The 27,197-nt window shown below is 33.2% G+C and overlaps 1 protein-coding gene across 1 annotated transcript in view; it reads left to right on the forward strand.

Annotated features, from left to right (window-relative positions):
- LOC114126281 (uncharacterized) overlaps window positions 1–27,197 on the forward strand; it is a 230,168-nt gene that overhangs the window by 131,938 nt on the left and 71,033 nt on the right. Inside the window, 1 exon segment of the mRNA XM_050198555.1 lies at window positions 26,383–26,473. Within this exon segment, the coding sequence (XP_050054512.1) occupies window positions 26,383–26,473 (91 nt within the window).

Here is a 27,197-nt window from a genome sequence, read left to right on the forward strand (position 1 = left end):
TTATTGATATAGTCACTCGTTTTGATCAATTTGCTTTATTATAGTGTTTAAACACTGTATTATTTTAATTTGGAATTCAACGATCAAAAATTATTTTACAAAAATAATCAAATTTACGTTGCGGAATATAAAATAAAAATAATAAATGATGATTTACTTTTTTTTCCTTTTTTTTACCCCAAACGATGGATGTATATTTATTTTTATTTTAATTGCTCGTGTAGATTTTTTAATATATAGGTAAGCACTAACGTTTATAAAAGTCTCCGATTTCAATATCTCTTCCATACTTGCAAATACGCTTTACTTTTTCAAATGCTATAGAAAATTATTTTTCCTCCCATAAACTATAATCCTCTATGGCATATATTGCATTCAGAACAAGATAAAAAAAATCAAAAAATTATAAAGGTCAAAATCGAGAACGATCAGTAAACTCCCAGCAGAATGACATATTCTTTTCGAGTGCACTTTTTTTTGCCATCCGCGTTTTAATGACTGCGATTTCCGTCTAAAGGTTCAAGTGAGGTTCGTCCGTCCCCTGCACACTGGCGTCAAAAATCTTCGTTCGGTATATCATTTCGATCCATTGAGTCCATAATAGTAATGGAATACCCTCTTGTTATATTGTTAAAGCGTGACATTATTTTTTCTCTCGTTATCCCTTGCACACCTACTTGAAAGATATGGTTAAAATAAAAAATATATAATTTTAATATGCATTCAAATAAAAAATTGTTTAGTTTGAATTAGTACATATACGTTTTAGGAAAATGGAATTATAATATACGTGGTGATAATGTAAGAGCATTTTGAACTTTTCTCAGCCATAAATCGGCTACTAAAACCATTCTAACGGAAATTACACACCCTCGCACGATTATCGGATATTTGAAGATATTTTGCCGGAAAACCCGAGAGTGATAAACTTAAGGGAATCGAATGGAGGCGAAGTGGATTGTTTTGTACTTCGACCGATGGGCAAAACATGATATAGTTCCTTTGACGCCTAAAGAACAATAAAAAATCTTTTATGTACACTAGACGCCCTTGTCACTACTTTTACCTACAATAGATAATCAATTTGCTCTTTCAGAGAAAAAAACCTATTTTATTTATCACCTAAGTAGAACTCTAACAAATAAATATATTTGCGATAGGGGACAAATAATTTCATTAGACGATTATGGCGCAGATTACTAGACGTTTTTTAAAGTAATAGTTTATTAACAATGTAAAATACGTGTATTATGAACTATTATTGATAATAATAACATACCTAGGTATATACAATTTTTATATAATCTTATATAATTGTGTAGAACGAAATAATAAATTATATAATTTTACAAACCTCGCAATTGAACAAAAAACAAATAAACTATGGTTTTGTTTATTATTGTTCTACGTCGTATACCGTGTGTTTAATGACTTCAACATGTTCACACGAAAAAACCGCCTTTTTTCCAAATTTACGTATTTGAAGTTTTTTTTTTTTATAAAAATAAGATATCTTTCAATAATATCTTCTATGTACCAATCGCCATTTTAAGATTAAAATAATAACTAAAACCACTAATATGTTACTTACTATAAACCGTTAATGAAATAACTACTGTGGGATTAAAATTTTTAAATAAGTCACTAACTTGATATTCATTTCAAAAACGTCTAATGTGACATTAAAAACCTCATATCTAAACTTGGAAAAATATATTATAATTTATAAGCTAAGATAACAGCCAATGCAATAAAACATTAACAATTTGTACATTATTTCCAAAAATATTGAATTTTAAATTCAGTTATTTTCAAAATAAGATATGATATTCTAATTTAAAAATGGTATTCTGTTAGAACATTGGATTTTTTTAATTTTAAAGTTTTAAGCTGTTTTTCATGTCACCAACGATATTATATATTTTTAAATTCCATGGAATTGAATCGTTATCTTCAACAGACTCATGTCGTGGTCGGCAACAACTTACTACCTGCCCATATCGAACTTAAAATATTTAAACCAACGAGATATGCCGTTTTAACCAACTCTTCGGAAAGTTATTCAGTAATACGTACCTACCTACCTATGTATTATAATTATTCCCATTCAATGCAATTTTCGCAATAAGTCATTCGTGCGTTTGTGAGCAGAGTCTGCCGCGCGTGTCAATCGGGAACATATTATATAGATATTGTATTCGGTAACAAACTTTGATTACATCGAAACGTTTTGGTTTCCAGATATATACTCGACCGTTCTATTTTCATTTCAGACGTCCTAAGACCGCGTTTGTAAAATAATAATAATATGTGCTTTGCTTGTGTTTTGACGTCCGCGATAAATCGTGAGTACAACACTGCAACGACGCGCGTATAACACGCGCACAAGCAACCTATATAATTATATATTATCCGAGACTCTCAGAGCCTCTTCCGAGGGCTTTTTGCAACAACAACAAAAATAATTGTTACCGTAATACCCAGCGGGTGGCACCGGCTGCTCGGCCGCCAAGTCACGAGACCTTCGTCAACAACACCTTACGTGATTTTAATTCGTTTCGTTTCGTATCGGGTTTTTTTTTTTTTTAAAAACATTTTTATTTGACTTTATTCCGATATAATAATAATATAATAGTTCTGTCTCGCCACCCACTCATTTGCTCGATAAACGTCGACGACCAGCGATTCCTGTTTGTTAAGACGTTTTAAACTTGGGTGAACAGCAGTTGTTATATGATAATATACCGATTTAATTGGCTTGCTTTCGATGGTGGGTCATACGTATGTCAGCTGTCATAGGTAATGCAGTTGCATAATTACGATAGAGGGTAGTTCCGGTATCGTATCCCTCTGTGACTTTAAAAAAAAAATGGCATATCACATGTATCTACATATTTGACATTATTATTGTATACATAACAGACATAATGTAAAAAACATCACCGAATCTCTTATGCTAGCTGTATATAACTATAGTAATATTATTTTGTAATATAACCACTTTTGCATAAATATATTATAAATATAATCAGTCAAATATTATTTTATCGCGGAACAGTGATGCACATTGACAACATCGTATGACGTAAAATTATATCGATTGTACGTGAATATTTAAATATTATGTAATTATTCGTTTTCACTTGTTCATACATATTTCATGCATAGAATTTTATTATACATATCATAACAGTTTGTATTGATAGGTGCGTTTGATACATACAAGATTTTTTTCTGGCGGAATTATTATTAGCCAATATATAAAATGTACAAAAATTTCTTCCGACTTCCCCACACTCCAGACACGGCCAAATTACACCACTAACACGCGTACCTACGTGACGAACGACGACGGCTTTATTGAACCGTGCGATTATATTATAATATTATAATGTTTTCGTGACAGGCACATGTAACGCGCGCGCCGTGGGAAACGCGACTGGTTGTCGTTGAAATATAAATGTAAGTGCCGGTCACTTGGGTGCCATTAATGTTGCATATCGTGTGCGCCCACTTCTGGGATTATCCTATACGCTGCCGAGCGAAGGAAAGACGTCGTACTATATTCGTCGTCGCGGTCGTCCGAAAGGGCATAACGCGTGTCTCGCGAACGATAGGGCGCTAAAAGGTTTTCCTGGTCCCGTTGAGATCACACTAAACTATACACACTTCCTCCTGCGCTACATATATGTATAAATGTATAGGACTTGCGAAGATTCATTTCCTCTACCTACCGTATACGTGCGTGAAAGGTGTAGGTAGGTATGACCAATCCCAGATTAAACTTTCCGAGTTCCTTTAATATGAAGAAAAAACTTGTCTATATATTTTTACTTTCACAAAACATCAAAATATAACTCATAAACCTATAATTATTCGATTTATACGATTTATAATCTTTTAGTGGAAAAGTAGTTTTCTCCTCGGCTTTTTTATTAATTGTTTTTCTCGTCACAATTTCTCTTCATAGTCATAATACAAATACTTTAAATCATTATACCATTTCAGTTTGTGAAATCATTTTTAAATATCGGTTTATAATGCGTTTATAGAGTTATTTATTTGATGGAAATAATAATAATACTATTATTTCGATAATATACTCTCATGTTAATTAAGCACAATCTTCTACCTATGTACAACAAAAGGTTAGGCACAGGGTATTTTTTTTCGTATTATTATATTATTATAGATTATTATTATTATTATTATTTTTATTGTTAGTCGAATAACGCAACGATACAACGTTTTAATATTTCAACGATTGACAATAAAACGGTGAGCAGCTCACGTATACTGCGTTCATTATTATTAAAACGAGCTTTCGTGCGGGCAGCCAATAATTTTCGAATGTTAAATAATTAATAACTGGTAATCGTGACTGAACGGGCATGTCATCGAGTAATACCTATAATAACGATACTTAACTAGGATTCAATTATGCGTGGGCCCGCCGCCGGTGCCGGTATTGGTTGGAGGAAGTATAGACGAAATCACTATAATATTACACTGCGAGGGCGAGGCTTCGCTAAATATTCGGATCACGTGAATGCCGGTGGATTTGTGCCGTGCGACGAAAGGAGCGCGCACAGACCGCGTGACGGCCGCCCGGGCGGTACAGTAGTTCTTTAAACGCTGACTTTGACCGGCATGAGACTTGCTGTCATGAAATATTTAACAGACAAAAGTTACAGTTTTGTGTAACGAAAAAAAAAGTTTCTCTTCTTTATATTATTATTATTATTATTATATATAAAAACACCTCCTCCCGATATAATAAGTATATACGACAAAAAAATTATGAAAATCCGTTTCGCCGCCGCTATATCCGTCAGAACTGAATTCGCACGCACACGCCGTTGAGACTGCGAACGACTTTTTTTCTTTTTTTTTCTACTACTAGCCCTTTGCCGAAAATAAAAACTTTTCGGGGTAACGACAAAGTTTCCCACACTTCACCTCTCCCACTCCCCGTATCCCATACGCACGACCCTGTAGTAATATTATATATATATAATATATATACATATATACACTCGCAGTATACGCGCACAAGAAAATGCTCACGTTCATCATTCGTTAGGCTGTGTAGGTCCCTCGGATAATACGATTTACAGCGGCTCTATATATTAAACCTGCGTACAGCGTTACACGCGCGCACAATAACTGAGTTTATGTTAAGAAGAAAATTTCTACTTGCGATAGACACGAGTATAATATATATTATACAATTATTATTAGACCCCTGATTTTAATGCAAAATAAATATTTTTGAGAGAGTGAGAGGAGGGGGATTTTCTAGGACAATGCGTTCTGAGTACTCAATTCGTTTCTTGTAACAGAAACTTGAAAGATAAAACTTTTATTTTACACTTTTAGTGTACATTGTACAAGCTTTAAATATAAATTAGGAAATTCAAAATATTGAATTAAGAAACATTGTTTTCATAGAATTTTATTTAAACAATAAAATATTTCTTATACGATTATTAAATTAGAACGTTAGACAACGGATTAAACATAATATATTATGTGGTTACATTTTTTATATAAAAATTGTTGTTTTCGATTTTTCTATATTTTATGAATATGATGATGTATTTATCTAATTTATCTATCTACATCGATTATTGAATGTAATTTCGTATTCTATATACTCAAACAAATAACGATTAATTAATTAATTAATTTTAAATATAGATTACATTTATTTTAAAAATATTATGTGTATTTTATCGTGTGTACCCAAATTCTGTATTTTTATTTTATTATTATTATTTTTATTCATACAAAAGGATCAACAATTACTATAATATTATATTAAGAATACGAAAGAAAGTTTTTAGTAATAATCTCAATATATGATACACACACGACGACGGTGACACCTTGATCTGAGTGACGTTCGTGTGCAAAATATTATAGAGGGGTTTGTGACGATTTTAAGACGCCCAAAATAAATATCATATTATTATATAAAAAAAACCGTTCCCAAACGCTGTCCGCCACCACCATCGGTGAATAGGTTCCAAATGCGCCAGGATATTCCCCATAGGCCGCAAACAAGCCGGTATGTAATTTTTTTGTTCCGCTAGAGGGAAGAAATGTTTTCGTCTAAATTTCCCGTCGAGCACAAACTTTTGACATTCTCGGCAACGAACAGAGTGAAAATATATACATGTATTATTTAAAAAAAAAATCTTAAGAAAATAGGCTCCCCTTCTTTTTTGCGCAATAACAATATTATATATCCGTCTTGGGCTAAAAATATCTTTGGTTTTATAGCCAAATGAATATCAAAATAATGCCCATTAAAGTTGAATAATTGTTTTTTAATACATCGCCGCCGTGTTAACTGGCTTGGAAAACGAAGAAGTCGTCCCCGTCGGCGGTAGTAAGAACCGGGTGAAATAAAATAAAATAAAAAATATATATTATTGTTTTTTTCTTTTTCTCTTTCTTCTTTTTGCATCGATAATCAATTTCTTCCTTTAATTTTTTACCCCCTTTCGCGCCCATTATTATATATTATTATATACACTTGTACTGTGTGCGTATAATATATTATTGTTTAGTTTCATACACCACCGCTGACTGCGATTCGGTGGGCCGCGTAATTCGTATTTCCATTTGTAATATATTATAAATAATATAATAATATAATTATTATGCGGCATCGTTCCGTGCTATATATATCATAATAGCGATATTTCTCCATCCCGACCACGCGCGCATCTCCAGCTATTTTCTGAGTTCTCGTTATTTATAATATAATAATCATTATTATTATTATTATACAGATGTGACTTGGAACTTTTCGCAATTTCTACGGTCTACGGTTAACGTCGCGTAGAGTACCTATATTATACTACACACTGGATCATTTGCGTGCATATGAAAAGTTTTTCTCAGTCCGCATTACATAATTAAAACAATTTCACTTTGAAGACGTCATATTCACTGCTTTCCGTAAAGGTTTGCAAAATATTCAATTACTCGTAGATGCATTATTTGCTTAAGTATATTGAAATAATATTCTTTTAAAGAGCACGATTCGTCCTGCTTGCGACCCCGAGTACCTAAAAAGATGCTGTGTATGTCCGTTAAGCACGTATTAAACTGATCAGACGATATTATTATTATTATTATTATTACACAGTCGCGGACATCTAAAGAAAACGAACCGACACATTTTCCGCTAGGCCGATCCGACGAATATAATGTAATATTATAATTTATATTATGTACATGTTATAATTTACGTTTAAAGAAAATGTGCTCACGTGCTTCGATCCTCCAAGTCCCTGTTCTCGTATTGCCGCTGCCGCCCACCCTTTTAATGCGCGCGTATATCTTATAGATTCTACGCGTTTATATAATGCGACCCGTTGGACCGTTACACGTACTTTGACGGTATTATAACGGATGTCCGGCTTACACAAGGACTGCCGTCCATCATCAATACGATGTGTTTCCGCTTGTGTGAGTCGATGTCTATGCTGAATGACACATATGTGACGAGTTGTAAAGACGAATTATTATTAGACTCTTCTTTAACTTCACTCTTTCTTTGGTTCCGCTAAACATTTTCATACACATTATACTATTAAGAAGAAAGGATCTATTGAATTTCGAAAAACATTTTAATATACTTGTGTGCAGATAATGCAAACGAAAATAAGCAATATAATGATGTATACTAATAGAAGTAAGTACGTTGCATAATATTATTTCCAAATACATTTTTTTTCACAAAATTCGATTAAAATATGTGACACGACTTCGATTATAATGCGTTTTGCCGTATGTATATTGTATATAATATATAATATGGTGTCTGGATTTTTCCCTTCAATACACAATCCGTTGGGGGGGAAATACGGTTTTTCTGTATACAAATCGATCGGAGTCCAGAACTCCAGACTATACTTACCATAAAATAAACACGGTATCGTAAAATATGGTAAAAAAATTGTGGGTTTTCCGCGTTTATGATGGCCAAACCCACGTGGCTCATAAGCAACGTGAATAAAACATTAGGCGACAGTCGCCCTCGTATACGTACACTACGAAAGCTATATTATTATATACATGCAAGTCCGCCTGGGGACAAGTCAAGGGGTTTCTGCAAAGTTCATGATCCATGAACGACAATAAAAATTGATTTCGATTGTCAGGCTATTCGTAAGCAAAGCAACTCCAGTGTATTGTATATTATAATATTTAAAAAGTATAAAGTATTCTAAATCATAAAACAATCAAGTAGGTAACGTCATTATTAAAGTTATCCGCCGTGTATAATTGAGTTCAAAATGTTGAAAACCGTCACTAAAAGTGAATAATATATTAATTTAAGCATTAAGTCAACTTAATTTGAATAACGAATAAATTAGAAAAATGCAAACAAAACCAAAAATTGATCTTATCACAAAATTCAAATATAAAATGTATTAATATTAATTAAATAACAGTTACTGTTATCCTCTATATATCATACATTTTCATATATTTCATTTGGCAGAACAATTAAAATAATGTTATACTATAACTTCCCATTATAATGGAAAATCTTAAATCGAATTGTCAAATGAAACATTAAAAATTGTTAATTCAATTTTAATTAGTTACAGGTATGTAAAGAATCCATTGATAACCTACTTATCACTTACAATGATTACATTCACTATAATACGTATATATGTATGTAGCATGTCAATTTATTAAGACTTTGACTTGAAGATAAACATAATAATAGTAAATTTAAACCATTTTGTCGGGTTTCGTGTAAAACGATTATCAATAGTAATGCATCAGACAAAAACGATTAGTTAATGATCAAACTGAGAGGTTTTTATTGCATTTATTATATTATACGGACTTAAGTTTTTTTTTGTTTTTAATATTTTTAAAGTTAAGTTGTAAGCTGCGGCCGGCATAAGGTGTATTCTGGGGGAGAAAAAAGAAATCAGTCTGTAGAACTGGCAGGGAGTTGCATACAGCGAAGATTTCTCGTATAAAATTATTAAAGTTAAAAAAATTCAAGGGAGGAGTAGTAAGAAATCCCAAGAATAATATCACGCGCAAAAGGGTGTTTTAACGTGAGCTTAATGAAGGCCGTGAACGATAAATCACACTCGTTGCTGGAGAAAATATACCGGAGCCTCTGAATCCCCTTTACGAGAATAAAATATTTCGTCTTCTTCATATTTCCAGCTACATGTTTAAATGCTTGTTTTTATATATATTTTGTTTTTATTATTTAACGCGAGCAAAAAGGACGCACATGTTGTACGTTTAATGGGCTTCCGCCATAATTCATATTTTCCACATAAAACAACCTGGAGGAACATGGTTTCTACGACCCAATATGTTTTCTTTTTTTCGCGTTAATAAATCATTCGCTTTCATCGGAAAAAAGTAATTGCTTTTCTTTCGTTCTTAAAATTTACATTCTACCGCTCATCGCTTTGCTATCAGTAAGAAAAGTTTTTGTTTTTTTATTCACACAACGGTATCGATAAGGTGTCTTACGATGTTAAGCGAAACATAGCATAAAGTTTCTCTGCTATAATAATTCATCATTATTATTATCCTATGCCTATTTTATTTATATACATTGAAAATATAAATATTTTTCAGTTGATAGAGTTAAAACAAAAAATGAAGTTATCTAAATAAAATTTCAACATTTTAAATACAAAATTTTTACATTTTGATATATTTTTTAATGCTATTGCAATAGTAAATTGAGTTATTGTAATATAGTTCCTCCAATGTTATAGATTTTTTCATGTACTTATTATTAAATCATTATAGAAATGTCCCAAATATGTATTATGTTTAAATAAAAAATTTAAAAAATAGTTAAATATGTAAAAACATGTAAAAAGAAATTAACTTATTTTATTCAACTTCTTTCGGAATGTAGGTATCCGACATTTGTCAAAGTTGGTAAATTTAATTTGAAAAAAAATAAGCATTTGCATATAAATTTAAGTCGTAGTGTAATTCCATAAAATCTTTAATATTGTTCACTGAGTATTAAAAATTTAAGTATTGAAAAATATTTTACTGAACCACTCTTTTTACAATATAATATTATAATACATAGTTTCCAATTATACATAGCCAGAATTAATTTAATCAACGTTAATGATCTCAATTATTACAAACATAAAAATAACATATAAAAACATTATTATTATTATTATTCTAATCATTGTGATACTTCTGAGAACAGCCAATTTGTTTTGGAAAAAATGTTCCATGTCTAACCGACTACAGGTTGCAGGTAGTACTCATCGTCACTATCGCTCGTAGTACAAAATAATAAAACATTATGACAAAATTATATTATTATGTTTTCATATTATATTACATATTATTTTTTTTCGCCTATATTCGATCACTTCTTCCCCAATGGCAAAAGTGAGTCCTCGGGGAACGTGTCTAGCTAATACCGACCTGAGTACGCGCGTGTTTTAACTGTGTATATTTCTATACATACTTTTTATCCGCCGGTAACGGCACGCCGCCGCGGTAAAGGGGCCTCGTTGATTGATGCACCGCGTACAATGTGCCATTTAGCAAGCCACGGCCTTTGAATGAGGTGCAATTTGCTACATCTTGTTAAGCACTTAGCCACCCCTCCCTCGCTCCACCCGTCGGCATCCGACGTTATTATCGCACCGGTGAGAGGATCCCGCGGGACGGGCGAGGGGGTACTTTGCGGCGGAATACAAAAGTCAAATTTACGCACCCCGTCTTCTTGACGAGGTAAACGACGACGACGATGACGACGGGACGTGAATGTATGTAAACCTCTGGTGGCCCATATGTAAGACAGAAATACGACCTGTGCGTGCGTGCATGGTGTCGGTTGGTATATATTAAATGTACGTATGTATAGTGTATACGGTCGGAGTATGGTGTACTAAACGTCGACAGTTATTGCCGAAGCATAATACGTGCGTCCTGACAAAACGAACTGATTTTTCTTATTATTTTTTCGTTTTTATTTCTCCGTCCCGCTGTTTTCCATTAGTCTTACTACCATACCATAGTTTCTCCCCACACTCGCCACGGTATATATACTGCGGCGATGGTAAATGTATTAAACACAAAAGTCTCGGTGTATGCGTTATACATATAATAATAATATATACTGTTGTATAACCCCACTTTGCTCGGAAAAAAATGAAAAAATATTAAAGCTGACACTGTACTTCTAGGTATATCTCGGTTTTAGTGTAGGTCTTCAGTTCGTAGATAAATTGGTATCGGTGTAACTCGCTTTGTGAACAAATTCATCAAACACGGCTCCTGCGTGGTTCAAACTATTTACTAAATGTCCAACCGGGATAGTCAACATAATATGACTACCATAAGAGTCTCACGCAAATAAAACATATTGTAAAATACGACAGTGATATCTATCTTGTATCTATATCTATAGACTATAACTTTACTGTACTAGTACTATACTACTAAGTGTAATAGTGCCATTGTATTAGATCAGTTGGTCAAAAAATTTGTTTCTTAACGAAAATTTGATACGCGTTCACCAATGTATAAGTCTATAACCCTCACGCCATATATACTACTCTGCAGTGTTCAGTGTTGTAGCTCGCATGTTATTTGTTATGGGCACCGTTACCCTAAGTGTGTGTGTGTATATATATAATATATATATACAACCGAGCAAATATCACCGTCAAATGAACGCGCGCAGATCTATAATAATATATTATATGGTATACGATATTAAACGAGTGTTTACAAAGGGGAAAATCCATGGTTCGCGACTGTAATAATATAAAATACATACTACAGGAAGTTACCGTATTGATATATCACATATAAATACGTGTGCATGTGTAGGTATATCGATCGCACGGTGTCGAGGCATTATTCAGTAGTTGACCGCGGGGGGAGGGTCAAATTCTTTTTTCTCCTCTGGCGAAATGGATTGACGGGCCGCGAAAATGCATACAATAATAGAACTCCCGCAATAGTATATATACGTGATATTATCATATCATCGCGTGGTATGACGCTAAATACAATAATAATATTGCCAAGGAACATTGGTCTTGAGCCATTCGCAATCTGGTCGAAACACACGGCCCTGGGGGAAACAATACGCCGAATTAAGTGGCCGTTTTGATATCCACCAGAGTGTTCGAGAGGTTTAACCTCTGGCTGTTGATCCATGTTAACGACTGTAAAGCCCTCGGCACCCGGCCATAATTACATTATAAAGTCATTATTCGCCTCCCGTCCGCACCTCCGCCTCGACGTCGGGCCCGATACCACAACACTATTCGGACAACTCAACTCTCTCTCACTCTTACAATTTCTCCGTTTCTCTATGTCCTTCTGCAGTCTCATTCGTTTGCTCACTCTGTCTTGCTTTATATATTATTATAATATTAATATCTAACGACGGTAGTTTTCACGGTTTGGTGCTATACTATATTGTAAACATATTCAGTAGATGAATTATATAATAATGTAAATCATGTTCATTGCACGTCATTTCAAAATCAATTTAAAAAATATTTATTTCGCAAAACAAAAAATGCATGAAAAAACTTTATTAAACAACTTAAAATCTAAGTATATACATATATATTTATGCCATTTTTTTCCTGATGATTATAATTTAGTAAAATCACACAATTTATACGTTTCCTTAAATATTAGTTGATTATAATAACGCTACTATAAATTACACAAAATAATCGTTAACCTTAATCGTTCGAAGTACAAGAATATTTTTTCTACTATTCGGCAAGTTTAACAAGCAAAATATAAAATATGAATGTTCATTCTTGAATACACTACGATGATGGCTTCGAATAAATAATTTTAAACGTTTTGACAGTATTTATGTATATAACACGCACACACGCACATATGTAAAAAAATATCAAATTCACGCGCTTTATTTATTTATAAACAGGGATAAGGTTTTGCTCACGTCTATTTCCATTTTATTCTCTCCTCTGGGCCAACTTCACTGTAAACGAGCGTCTACGGTCTCTTAGACACGAGGTAAAGATGTCAAGTGTCGCCTGGGGAACACGTCTGTACACACGTCCTGAAGCGGATAAACGCGCCAGATCGCCTTACACATACTCCCTCGCGTTTCTCGGCCCGGGGGGTACAAATGCGTCAACAATGCCAATTCGTTTAACAATCAACTTTTTTTTTCTTTTGACTTTTTATCAAAAAAGGTTATAGAGATTTCTATCACTTAAAGAGGGTTGCTGAAAAAATGAAAGATAAAAAACATATTTCCTTTAGGAAAAGGCACTATTAGCAAACGTCAATTTTGATCAATTTCGCACAAACCCACAAGAACCGTCCGTCAACTTCTAAGATTTTTATTATTATTATTATTTACAGACTGGCCAAATCAAGTTGTTCGAAAAATATAAGTATTCTCCCTCGGACGAAGGTTTTAGGTTGGTAATTATTTCAAAACATTCGTGCGTGAAATTTTCATCCTCCGGTAGGTTTTCAAGTTAATAACGGCTGTAGTTATGACGGGTGCGGTAGGTGGGAGCAGACAACAGATTGTTTTTTATACTTCATTTTGAGAGGTCTGAATGGAACATTAATTAATTGAAGGAACGAAAATTGTTTTTTTTTTTAATTTCATTTTTAATCGGGTTTAAAAAAAAGGTACACTACATAATATAAGACGATATGTGAACATTTCCTAAGTACTCGAGACATGATTAAAGTGGTTTTATGATTGGTATATATTAAAATATAATGGTATATTTAACATACTATATATATATTTAACATTATTATACTACTATGTTATAATTAAAAAAACTTTTACTCATTTCACTCGAACACGAGCTTCATATATAATTAATTTCGGAAAAATGAAAATTAGAAATAGCATAATATAATTTCAGTGCATAATATATTATATGTATTAATTCTAAATGGGAAAATATAAAACTTTGAATGATACGGTTAATAGTATATAAAATGTTATCAAATTAATATAAGGGACCTATTGTATAAAATCTACAACATTATAATTATTTTCAATCGACTCTAAATGTATACTTTAGAATTTCGAAATAAAATCTAGAATATTCACGATAGGTACTCAAGTTTTGGCCAAATAATCAAATCCACTTCTCCACTGAATCCCTTCCAACATTTTTATTTCTTTTATATACATACTATACTATTTGAATTATTGCCGTATCAACAGTTTCGTGTGGATCCTAGCTGAACAATGTTTCCCCTCTTATGTCGAAAATCGCTAATTAATCGGCATTGTGTACTAAGGCGTCAGAGCAAAACTTGGAGTATCATTTCAGGCATAAGATTGCAATTAGCTGGTTTAATCGTTGAACACAAACTATCAAATCACACGGCCGGCTTGAGATCGGTTTCCTACCATAGTCGACCCCCTCCTACCGTTTTATCTCTCTATATCCGTATGCTGCTATTACTCTCTGGGGTTTTCACATACACACGCAATTACCGAAAGCTTTAGTCCACATTTTACTGCTATAAACATAGCGATAACTGATCCCGAGGCTTCTAGTTGAAGACTCTACTGCTGATTATGAGAGATCAGAAAAAAAAACTAAAAAAAAGAAGGTTAACAATGCATGCGCGTATCGCAATATACAATATAAATAGCGATCGGTTTCATCACTACTTCTGACTCTTCAAATCAACTTAATGAGAATTGTAAAAAAATATATCTATACACTTTTTTAACAATGATGATACCGCGCTTTCTTATTTGTTGGGATAAGAGGTGTACTATACACCTACCTGAATACTTTACAGCTTACGTTTTTAATTGGAAATTACCTACCACATAACAATATTATGATTCTGATTATAATTTTAACGCATGCGCAAACGATAGCAACAAATTTCAAGTGCACAACGGTTTTTACGATTTCTCGTTATTTAAGTATTATTGTTATGGCGACGGCGTTCCTTTGAAAACTTTACTTTTAGTTTAAGCAATATTGCAGTAACAATATACATTATTTAAAATCGGCGAAAAACTCTGTCAATTATTTCCAACGAAATAACATATTAATGTGTATAACGTATAAATCGACATTGTTGACGGATAGTTCGTAATAAATCATAAAAATTACATTTTTTAATTACTTGTTGTGAAATCATTATAATTAAATCAGAACTTTTATGAAATAACAATGTTAATATTTAAATATTAAATTATAATATTTTACAACCTTGACATTTATCAAAATGTATTGAAAACCCTTCAGAATGACCATCAATACAGGGTTATTTAATTATACAAATTTCCCTAAAATACGAACACGATTAATAATATATTATTTTAATTAACTAGCATCTGCAGATAAATGTAAAAATATTTATTGTTATTAAATTCATGGTTAAAAAATAATCAAAAAACTCTATCTCTTTTTTATAAAAAAGCCTGTCGTGCCATTGATACAAGTATTGTATTCTTTTTGACACACGATTTTGTCACGTTTCGGTATAATGATATAATTAAGTGCATTTAAAATTTTCGGGCACTTTTATGACTTCGATGTCAAAAATACGTAGGTACACCAATTTCGCTGACATTTTCGACGATTTTCCGCTTCTATGATGGACAATACTGGAAAAGCCACTCGACGAATGCCGCCACCCCCACATCCCTTGACCCAACAAAATTATTACTTGTGCGACGTGACAAACCACGTGCCGGACATCCCGTTGTCGTCGTCACTGCCGCCTACTACGCCTCATTATCGCGATCTCTGCCACCACAGCTATACACGGTCCATCGCCTGCATTGCCATCTCCACTACCTGTCCTCGTGATCTATCGCAGACGTGCCCACAGACACGCTACGGTCCAGTCCTGTACAGCTCTCAATCAATCGAGTCCCGAAGCCATTATCGTTCCCCGAACAATCATGTACTCTGCTCGGTCGGAGGAGTGCAGGAACCTATGAGGACCCGCGAAACGAATATAATAAGGGACGGCTGTGAATCGATAAGAGATCGACGGCGGCGACTTCGCACAATTCTCTTGGGACCGAGACCGCACCGCGCACGTGCATTGTCTTAAAGAGGTTTCCCGAACCGAGGGCCAGAGGGATTACACTCGGGAAACGTGTGATGATGGCCGACTACAAAAGTAGAAATAGCAGCACGCTCTCTCGCTCTGTCTCTATCTCACCCTCTCTCAAACCGTGCGCGCGTGTATGTGTGTATTAATATATATATATATATATCGCACGTTTTGACCAATTATCCCCTCTGGACGCGACGTGAATGGACCCCATCGTCGTCGCTTTTGAATTATATTTAACGCGAGTATACGCGACTGAGAGACCGAGACGACAACGCGCCAATTATTATAATACCGTATTATACTCACATATTGGCCAAATCTGCACGTTGAGTCGCAACCGTCGCTGATATATTATCATTACGTAGGTAGATAGATATTGCAAACAGAACAGCTGCAGCCGATTTTTTCTTAACGAATATTATACCGAATAAGTATAGGTACTGTTTATGTCTTGTTAACGCGATATTGGTCGAATAACAACGATGATCATTATATTACATTATATAGTGAAACTTCTGTATAACGAACTTCCATTTAACGAATTATTTTTCAGAGCCACGACCTTCATTGTTAATTATTATGCGTTAATTCTATTCAACAAATTCCTCAATAATACGATTTTTTTTTGTTCCCCGTGGGACTTCTTTAAATAGAAGTTTCACTGTATTATATATGTTTAGCAACGTTGAGATACAAAGGTCTTACCAGATTGTATGTGTTAAATATAAACGCTAATGTATCTGAATAGTTAGAAATAATAATTTCGTATTCTCTATTTTATACGAAACTAGGTACCTATCTACAATGTCCCATACGCTTCCAATAAGAATACTTATCTCTTTTTGAGCAACATGCCCGTCTGTCAAACATCTAACGGAACACTTTTTGTTCCGTGTTTTAGTAAATAATACCGTTTAATAATATAATTATATTTATAAATATATGTCAAAAAGAAATCATGTGGCCTATACACATTAAAAAAAAAAAAAAACAATATATTTTTTTACTGTTTTGTAATAAGTTTATGAAATCAAAGTTTATAGTTATGAACAAAAATTGTTTTGTTACGAGCGTTGAATGATGACAAATAGTTATTGTCAGCGAGAAGGATGACTACATGAGACATGACCTATTGATGCGTATTCCATAGTGTATTATATCATGAATATTCACAACAATAGTAACCTTTAACTTCATAGAACATGCAAAATTATCTTTAAAAATATGAAAATAGTATAGTATAGTATAAAGTAACAGTATAGTTTTTGGAAGTCTTTTTTAGAGTTGAATTAAAATCATTATTTCCGTTTATATACTAATATAATATAGTATATATGATCAGTCTAATATAGGTTAGATTAATAATTTATATTATTTCATTTGAACATATCTGCTCGCTGATTTATTTTGGAAATTATAATCATAACATTTTATTGTACTATATTCTATGTTTTGCAATGAATGCTATGGTTCTGCAGATTTTTGACAACTGATCAATAATTAATAAAAACTTATAATTTGAGCGCGTGACTGCTTAATTATAATAAGGATTATTATAATATCATGTTTTCATAGAGTCAATATTTAATAAATTACTTTATAAAACGTAAATATAATTATTTGAGAAATGACTTTCAATTGTCGAGGTTTTTGAACAGGGTACCTGTACGTAACCGAATCTACGATCGAACTGCAAATTAATTTCGTTTAAATTACTATAGGTACATACTACATAATATATATATATAGCAAATATTATCTTAATATAACTATTGTTTATAAGTATAACATTATACATATTGCAAAGGCAAACTATAACATTTTGTTTTTCTCCACGTGATAGTTTAATACAAACGATATGTGTTTACTGGGAATGGGTTTTCCGTGCGGATGAACGTATATACATATATATATATTATTAGAGACGTCAAGCGACTCCCGTAGCTTTCTAAAATTGTTTCTCGTGTTTGAAAACAACTTACTAGGACCAAAAAAGAAAAAAAAACGAAGAAGCTACGTCGAAAACCGTAACCGGAAACATATTAAAGGTAATGGTCTCGAAATTATTATTGAATGAAATCCGGCACATAAAAATGTCGGGGAGTCTTTCGCTATTTATTGCGCTTGGATGGTTCTATGTCGCATTTATCCGTCGAAAATCCAATAACTCCCTCGGTATTTTTTCTCTATACTACTGTCTCGTATATTACATTTATATATATATATATATATTCGAGTTATTGTCGGTAATTGAATAATTTGTACACATGTTGACCGACCGTTTTTTTTTTTTGGAAATTATTTCTTATTTTTCCCCCTCGTCCGTGATGACACGAAATGGCCCCGACAATGGTGGCGAAGAAGAGGGCCGGCAAATCCCGTATAATAATGTACAACAAAATATACACTCCGCGACGACAAACGAATAATATACATAATATAGAAAACCGATAAATCCCATGTTTGTGCATGCAAAACGGACCTCTGGATGACCGGATGTGTCCCGGTATCGGAAACGGACGGCAACGTTATTTACATAATAATAATATCTCGGTACAGATCTTAACATGCATGCGAAGAAATAAAAAATACGCCTTCTCGTCGGGATTCTCAACCGAAACAGGGGCCGTATAGCAATACACGCAAATCGAATTATTCGTTTGGGGTTCTCGCTAAGAACATTTTACTTCCGATCTCTTATCCCGGCACAGTAGAAATATAAAAATAAACACTATACAATATACAACTTTCATCAGAATTCCAAACTGTAAACGTGCTCAAACCAAACGCGGTGGCTGGATACATTTTTATGACCCGTTGGCCGGGACTAGATCGACGTAGAGATGTGGACGAGGGCGATAGAGAGGAAAAAATGTTAAAATCAAATTTAATAGCTCTCCGGTCATAAATGCCGGAACGATTTCGCGCGTTTTATTATTTAACTGTGTTTCCTTTATATATGCATGTGCAATAATAATAATATGTATACATGTATGCCGAGCAATAATGACGTATTAGCGCAGACGGTTTATGACTATTTTATATTTTGTACGGGTTTGGCGTTCGTACAAGTTATTTTGACACGTATATTCGTGAAGGGTTCGAAACGACGACGAAAAAAAAGATACAATTTCATTTTTCATTTTTCTACTGACTTTGGCTAAAATAAAAAGTTACTCGCTTAAACATTGAAACACACACATAACATAATATAATATATACAAAAAAAACCGTTTTATATGCTATAACGGCGTCACACGTGCTCAATGTTCGCACTGCAGAATCTGTGTACACATTTTTATGCATTTTCAGTTGAAAAACAATACTACAACATTTTAGCGTCAATCAAATAAATAACGGATAGAACAAATTTAGTAAAATATATTATCGTATATGTAACTGGTGTTATGTATAGAATGACGTTGTCATGTGCATGTAAAATGTGTATTTAGTTCAGGCGCGTTAGGCTATCAAAACAACGATCAAAAATCGTGCACTTGACTTCAGTGTGTATTGTGTGAGAATAGATAATTACTTATTTATTAATCAAAAGATTCAATACTAAGATAATATTATACCGAAAAGTATCTACTTGTATATTATGGTTGTATTGTTGTTGCTTGTTAGTATTGACAAAACGATAATTGGAAAGATGCGATAGTGCGATATAGTGCCACCGAAAAACTACGGTAGACTATAGCTACTATATAATATACCGGGTAATTCATTTAACTGTAGGACACTTGTTATTTTAACAATTTTCAAAAAAAAATATTTCTTTATTATATTTTTTTAATTTTTCACTTTTTTCAGTCACAACGTGCATTTGTAATTTCTCATCCTGAAGCAATGTATTTTTTGGAGATCTTCGATTTAATAAAATCAATTTTGGATGATTATTTTATGATTTATAAGTATTTAAAATTTAGATAAATGAAGTGAAGGTATAAAACCTATAGTGTCTTCTAAAATAATGAGTATCTTACGTTAAATAAATCACCCCGTATCTATATGTATGTTTTGTATTGGTACCAGGTTCCGTTAGGCACAATTTATGTATGTATAAACGGACATTTTTAATTACACGTTTCGATAGACTATAAAATGAAAAACTACAAGAAAAAAAAAAAGTGACGTAGCGTGAATGACGGAAATGGGCTCGTAGTTTATTCATCGAACACGCGGACACGCTCGTACGCCAATATATCGTTGGGTTATTGTTTGTTCACTGGGACCATGTAATTATACACTGTGACATCATACAATATAATAATATCACAATAATTATATATTGTCCGACGCGTGTACATCCCGTTCAAACATTGTGTTTATTGAATCGCATGTATTTTTCACTTTGCATAGTGCCATATTATATTATATAATAATTAATATCGTATGACGTATACCAATCACTGATATCATAATTGTATTTTACATCATCGCCCACTGGATTATTGACAAAACTCGTTTTAATAAGGATCTTAATATTTTTAATAATTCTTCGTAGAATATTATGTGATTTAATAATACGGTAATATTGGTTTTCTGTATAGGATTAACTATCATAATCACTATAATGAGCGAATTTGTATTGTTGATACTTAGATCACGTGTTATCCCGCATCAGTAAAAAAGTTTTTAAATGTATTTTTCACGATCTCCTTTGAATTTCAGTAGCGAAAATTCATTAAGAGTTTATGACGATACAGCGATATTATGCGTGACGTAGGGAATCGGCGCGTGCCGTGCTCTCTTCTCTTGGCAGTTAATTCAAAGGCGGCGTGAATGTCTTTGGAATGCCGAAATAGCGTATTATCTCCTATTATTGTGTACACAATGTATACATACATTATTAAACGTATACACTGTCATCGTCGTCGTCATCGCAAATATATTATATAACGTCGCGAAGACAAACGTCCGGCATTGTTCGTGTAACCCTTTCGCGGATGGACGGCTGTCGTCTCTTGCCACGCACCGAACCGTATACACTCGCCCGAAGGCTGCTGCGTCCCGTGACGACACGTTTTATTAAATCCGTCTTGGCGGAAGAGACTATGACTGCATTTTGAATATGCGGCGATTCATCCGGGTCACGGGGGTGGTTGATGACGGAGGGTTGTAGGAACAAACGTTCAAAATCCTTTGACAGTGTGGATAATCGCCCTAAAACGCACTTAATATATATACGAGACTAGAGCGTAAGTCTGCATCACCAGTTTACCAAAAAAAAAAAAAAAAACAAAAAATTAATGATGTTCAATTTTAAAGGGATATGACTCTTATTTAATATCTACGAGCGTAGTTTCCGAAAATTGACATTCTGAGGCGTACATGTAGTGGTGTGTGCTTGGAAGGATCTATCCCTTTCCTTTCGAACTTTGGTCAAGCTTATCAACGTGAAATTGTGTATTTTGCACGTGCCTGTTGAAAAAAATTTCTCATTTCGATTATTAGCAACAAAGACTAAGATGATTACTAGAGATAAAAATATAATACATTTTTATTTTCCTAGTTAATGATATACTCAGTATACCAAAATCCTGAGCACATGTACACGTCAATAAATTGATCATTATAAAATTTATCGTACGAATTTTAAAGCAACATAGTTATTATCTTAACATAATTAAATTAATTAAGTCTAATTTTAATTCTAAAAAAATATGTTTAATATGACGGCACGAGATCATATAGTAATATAGATGTACAATATTACGTTATAATATTTACGTGGTGCGGGCAAATTGTTACAATATTCTCGGGGAAAAACCACGACGGAGCTGCGCCCCAGCCACGCGCGATAGAGATAATTAGTTTAGGTTTCGACTCGGGCGCGTGGGAGATGCACGCTGTAGTCGTTCGAAATTAAAACTGAACCGGATGTACGCGTGTATAATATATAATAATAATAATAATAATAATAATAGTATAATACGAACCTCACAATATTCGCCGTTTTAATATCGGACCGGAGGTGACGGTGCGGGGGGACAGATGGGGGGCTGGCAGTGTTTTCAGACCGCAGCTAAAAATCCGCCCCGGGCTTGGTACGTCTTAAAACTTTACCCGAACCGACTCTCATCACCACAAGCTCGAGTTGATGGCTCATAATTGTATTAGCCGTCGTACACTATATATTATATCGCTGTGTACGCGTGAGCCCGTTTGCTACTCTCCCTCCGCTCGCAGTCCAAAAATCCACCTATATACATATATATTATTATCATAGGATTTAATACGACCACCGCCGACGTCTCAACATTTTCGTTTCCGGGAAAAAAACGCCTCGAGTATGATATATACTATGTATATAAGTTTAGTGAAAGGGGTTGAAGCCACGGCGCAATTTCAAAGTACTCTCGAAACGATTAACGTCGTCGTCGGTAAATAATAATAATTCGTCTGCGAGACGCGAGTCGTGTAATAAAATCAAACAACAACTATTCTCTTTAACTCGATTCGCGATCACCACGTTTTAAATATTATATTTGTATTGTATTTTTTCACGTGCTGTTTCTTACTATAATGCAATTTAGAAAATAATATAGTACATTCAGTGCATTAAATTTAATTTTTCCAGTTATTTACATACCATATTTTATACATTATTATAACATTTACAATGCTTATTATATTAATTATATATCTAATACTTAAGTGACATGTTAACATAACAGAAGAAAATGTTTTTAAGGTACAACATTTATTGACAATAATACTTAGACCCTAAATAATAATAATAACAAATTATTGTCGTCAACTGTAACATGCATATTATATTTTTAATCATATTTTGTTTTGCAAATATTCCTCCAATACGATTATTATAGTATTAAAATGCTTTTAAATTTAAAATAAAAATACAAAATATATAAGCAAAATTACAAATCCGTTTTTGTGGCCCACCCATCTCACTTAATGCTGATGATTTTTTTTTCCATTGTACAATTATTGATGTTCGAAAACAACGGTTATAGAATATTGTTATATCTAATAATAAATTGTACTACGCATTTGGTTTTTATTTCAAATCGTTATTCTCAATATTTATAAATTGCATAAAATAACTCAACGGTGCTAAATCTTTGTCCGTGCAACTTAAGTATACAAGCGGTTTTTTCAATCAGTGGCTATACAGTTAATGTTACGCAAACGATTTTTTTTCTTTTTTTCTCCCCTCGGTTCGGCAATTGTCAGCTCGTTCCGTGTCGGAAGGGCATTTTTACGGTGAATAACAATGACTCGGGACCGGCCGTTCAATTACCGACATTAAAACAGTTTAGATAGCAGATTTTTGTGCATTTAATTGTTAAGTTTTTTTCCTCGCTCCCGCCACCAGTGTCAAAATCATCATCGTCGAAAAAAAACGACCGTTCTCCGAGATCTTGATAACCGCAATTAATGAATTATTAATGAAGGAGCCAGATCGAAGAACGTCTACTTCTTTTTTTCCCTTTTGTTTTTATGTTTTATTTACAGACATTGCCCGGATGCTAATGACGGACAAGATTTAAATAATTTAAAAATACAAGCTTGTACTATATTGACAGTTGGTACAAAAATTACCAATGCCCTTTTTAGCAGCGTCTGAATGTAGATTTATTCATTTGAACGACTGAGTTTAATACAATCATAATAATAATAATAGTTATAGTACCTAGGTATTATAAAATAACACGAAAATAAATCGAATTTAATATTTAATTATAATTTATTTATTATTTAATATCATTTTGACGTATCTAATGAAATGAATGTCATTAAAATATATGGGAAAGTAAAACTCGTTCGTCGAATGGGTTTTATATTGGGGCAATTGTCAATTTTCTTAATCGGAAATACATTTATTTCTTTGCATATATATACGCCGTACCAAATCTCGAAGAATTCTTAGTCGAACCAGAAAGACAATATTTTCCATTAGTGGGATTCGCATTGCGGAGGAGGGGGGTTGGTCGCTTTTGTTTGAATGCAAAATCGTTTAAGTTCGACGCTTTTTCTCATTTTCGGTCTGGCCTTTAATGAACGATATATACACACGCACATAAAAGAACGCCGCCACTGCTACTCTCCGACATCATCTAGGGAGAGAAAAAGACAGAAACGGGGTTGGTGTGTTAATTTCGGAGAGAGCTGCAGTCGCCGTCATCGTCGTCGGGTGGCAGCAAAAACTATTTAAAACAGCCAAGGGAATGCGATTGGGGTAAGTGTGTATGTGTGTGTGCGTGTACGCGTGGAGAAAGATTTGCGACGTAGAAAGGGCGGCAAGAAAAAAGGGGTAATACCACACAAAAGCGGAAGTCGATTTCCCATCCCTTTACAACGCGCATACAGTATATGTGTGGGTGTGTGTTCTTCTATACAATACTTCCGCTAAGCCAAAAGACACTGGAAAACCATTTCGCGAAGACAAACTTCTATGGGTAGAGTCGCACACACGAAATCCATTTAAAACATATTCCATTCGCAAAACTTTAGCTGTTAAATTTTATTTAGGTTAGATGATATATATATATATCTTTTGGTAAATGTAGACGTTTATAAAATGTATACTATTTATTTTTCTTTCAACTCGGGATATCACATACTATAAGCTATTATAAACAACACGATATAATATATACTAATTCGGCCCGTCTCGATTGCGGCTTCAGTAACACGATAAAGGTAACCAAAACGCTATACACGGTTTTCTGTTCAATAAAATAACGGAAATTACGCGACTCATAAATTTTGGGTGTCGTTTCGCACTCGATCGTGTGATTTCATTAGCTCCCTCAATATACCCTCGTGTAACCCCATAATACGCATTACCCTCTCCGCGTATATCCATGACTTAAAAACAGGAAATATTGGAAACTCATAGATTGACCGTATATTATACAACTTAAGCTATATAAATATATATTTATAATATATTAAATAAAAGTTGATTTACCAAGTATTATTTATTCTAAATATATTCTACGTATTAGTTTAACAATGCTATTATAAGAGAAACATTTTTTTCTTTGAATTTGAATTACTCATAAAAAAATGTCGATATAAAAAGAAATGTTCAGTAAAATATATACACACAAAGGTGTGAACTTTAAAACAACAAAATGTAACATAAACAGTAATTTATATAATGTATTTATTTTATAATATTAATAATAGTATTGTCAAAAGTGCCATCAAATAAATCTCGGAAATACTTATTGGTACATATTTTTTATAACTTAAAATAATAATATACTACGTATTATAACATAAAAACGTTTATTATTTATATCACAAAAAGCACCGTCTAACTGTATAGTGCTATAATCTTCGCATATATCATCGAATGTCAATACTCAAAGATCGTGATTTATATTATTAAATTTTATAAAATAAGTATACATCGTATTTTTGATGAAAAATGACCGTACGGTGTGGAGTTTCAACGGTCAACACTGCATCGATGCTAGAGTATAAATTCCGTCTCCTTGAATTTCGTAGTGTTATTTTATTGTTATACGTCCAAAGTGATCGCCCTCGTATCTTCTCTCCCCGCCATCGCAATCGCAATCGCCTTACGAAGTTAGTGGCACTCTTCTCGGACATGTTATATACATATATTTTATTTTTTTAATAACAGTTTTGTCCTAAAAACATTGCAAATCATCCGAGTCCCGAACAAGCAAGTATATATTATATTATATTATTATACTGTATCGTCGCATGTACGATGGCTGCGTGTGTTCAGAATATTTAAACAAACTAGTAGTATAACGATGGGGTGGTAGCGGGCGCGCATAATATATCATCCGCCAATATCTTCGACATCTGCGCGTTGTGAGTGGACTCTGCCGGACAAGCATTTATCTTCTTTCTTTTTTCCCCTCCATTGACCTCCTCCGTTTCTCCAAAGTCCGGCTATTTTATTCAATTGATCGGGTTAGGAATATATGACTTTCACCCTTATCATCGATGCGGAGGGAGGGGTTGAATAACGAAATAAAAAAAAACCATTTCACGTACACCGAAGACATCTGTCTGGACAAAACATACGATAAAAGGGTACACATGACTGGAATATATTATTATTATTTGCAGCGGCTAACACGAATCGACCTTATAAGACGTTAAATATATTATACATCATAAGAACTGATATACTGTTATAAAAATATAATTAAAAAATATTAAATTAATAATGTTCAAAAATATTATTATTATTAATTATTTATATAGAAAAATTGTTCGTCAAGTTCTTATTTTTTGTTTATTTTTTGTTCACAGAAATACCTAGAACCTTCACCTTGGTTACAAACCAATTTCCCGTTCAAGGCGTTTCAACACAAACTCGCCACTGACACTGCTGGTCCAGAAGGTGAGTAAATTATTATTGTTGTTATTATTTCATCGTAGAATTAAGCGTTTATTTTCTAAGTAATTTCCATGCTTCTTATCGTATGGAGAAACGTAATCTCATTACGATTCGAAAAACGGTTGAATGAATTTGAGTATGCTTTCCCTACCCCCATGAACTTCTCCAGCGGAACTTTTTAATAACGGCACCTCGGCCCGTCATTATTATTACCAGCTGAAGAAAAATATTGTATATATATAATTTTAAACATCAGGTGAAAAAGCACGAACTTTCCAAGCAACACCAGGCGGTCTCTAACAAGCAATTTCGAATTTATTTCCTCGTTATTTTTACCATCTATTTTTTTAACGTTTTATAAAAGCAATTATTATTATTCATTTCCCCCTTTTTCCTTTTTATTATTATTTTATTTGGTTTTTAAACAATAACAACAATTACATTGACTAAGAAACAGAAAAAAATATTTTTAGCCCAGCAATCCCAAAACTTCTTGTATCGTCTTGAAATAAGAGCTTATACATTTTCAAAATCTGAATATTCATTTTTAAAACATTTTAATTGTAAATAAAAGCGTAAATTGCACAAACAAATCAGTCATGCATAAATACATAACGAACAAAACTTAGGTGTACTAAAATTAAGATAACAATTTAATCTTATAATCAGCACATTTTTTAGGGTTATTTCATATTATAAACTAAAGAAACTGTTTTACACTTAATTC

The sequence above is a fragment of the Aphis gossypii genome, chromosome 1, assembly GCF_020184175.1.
Source record: "Aphis gossypii isolate Hap1 chromosome 1, ASM2018417v2, whole genome shotgun sequence".
NCBI classification, from domain to species: Eukaryota; Metazoa; Arthropoda; class Insecta; order Hemiptera; family Aphididae; genus Aphis; species Aphis gossypii.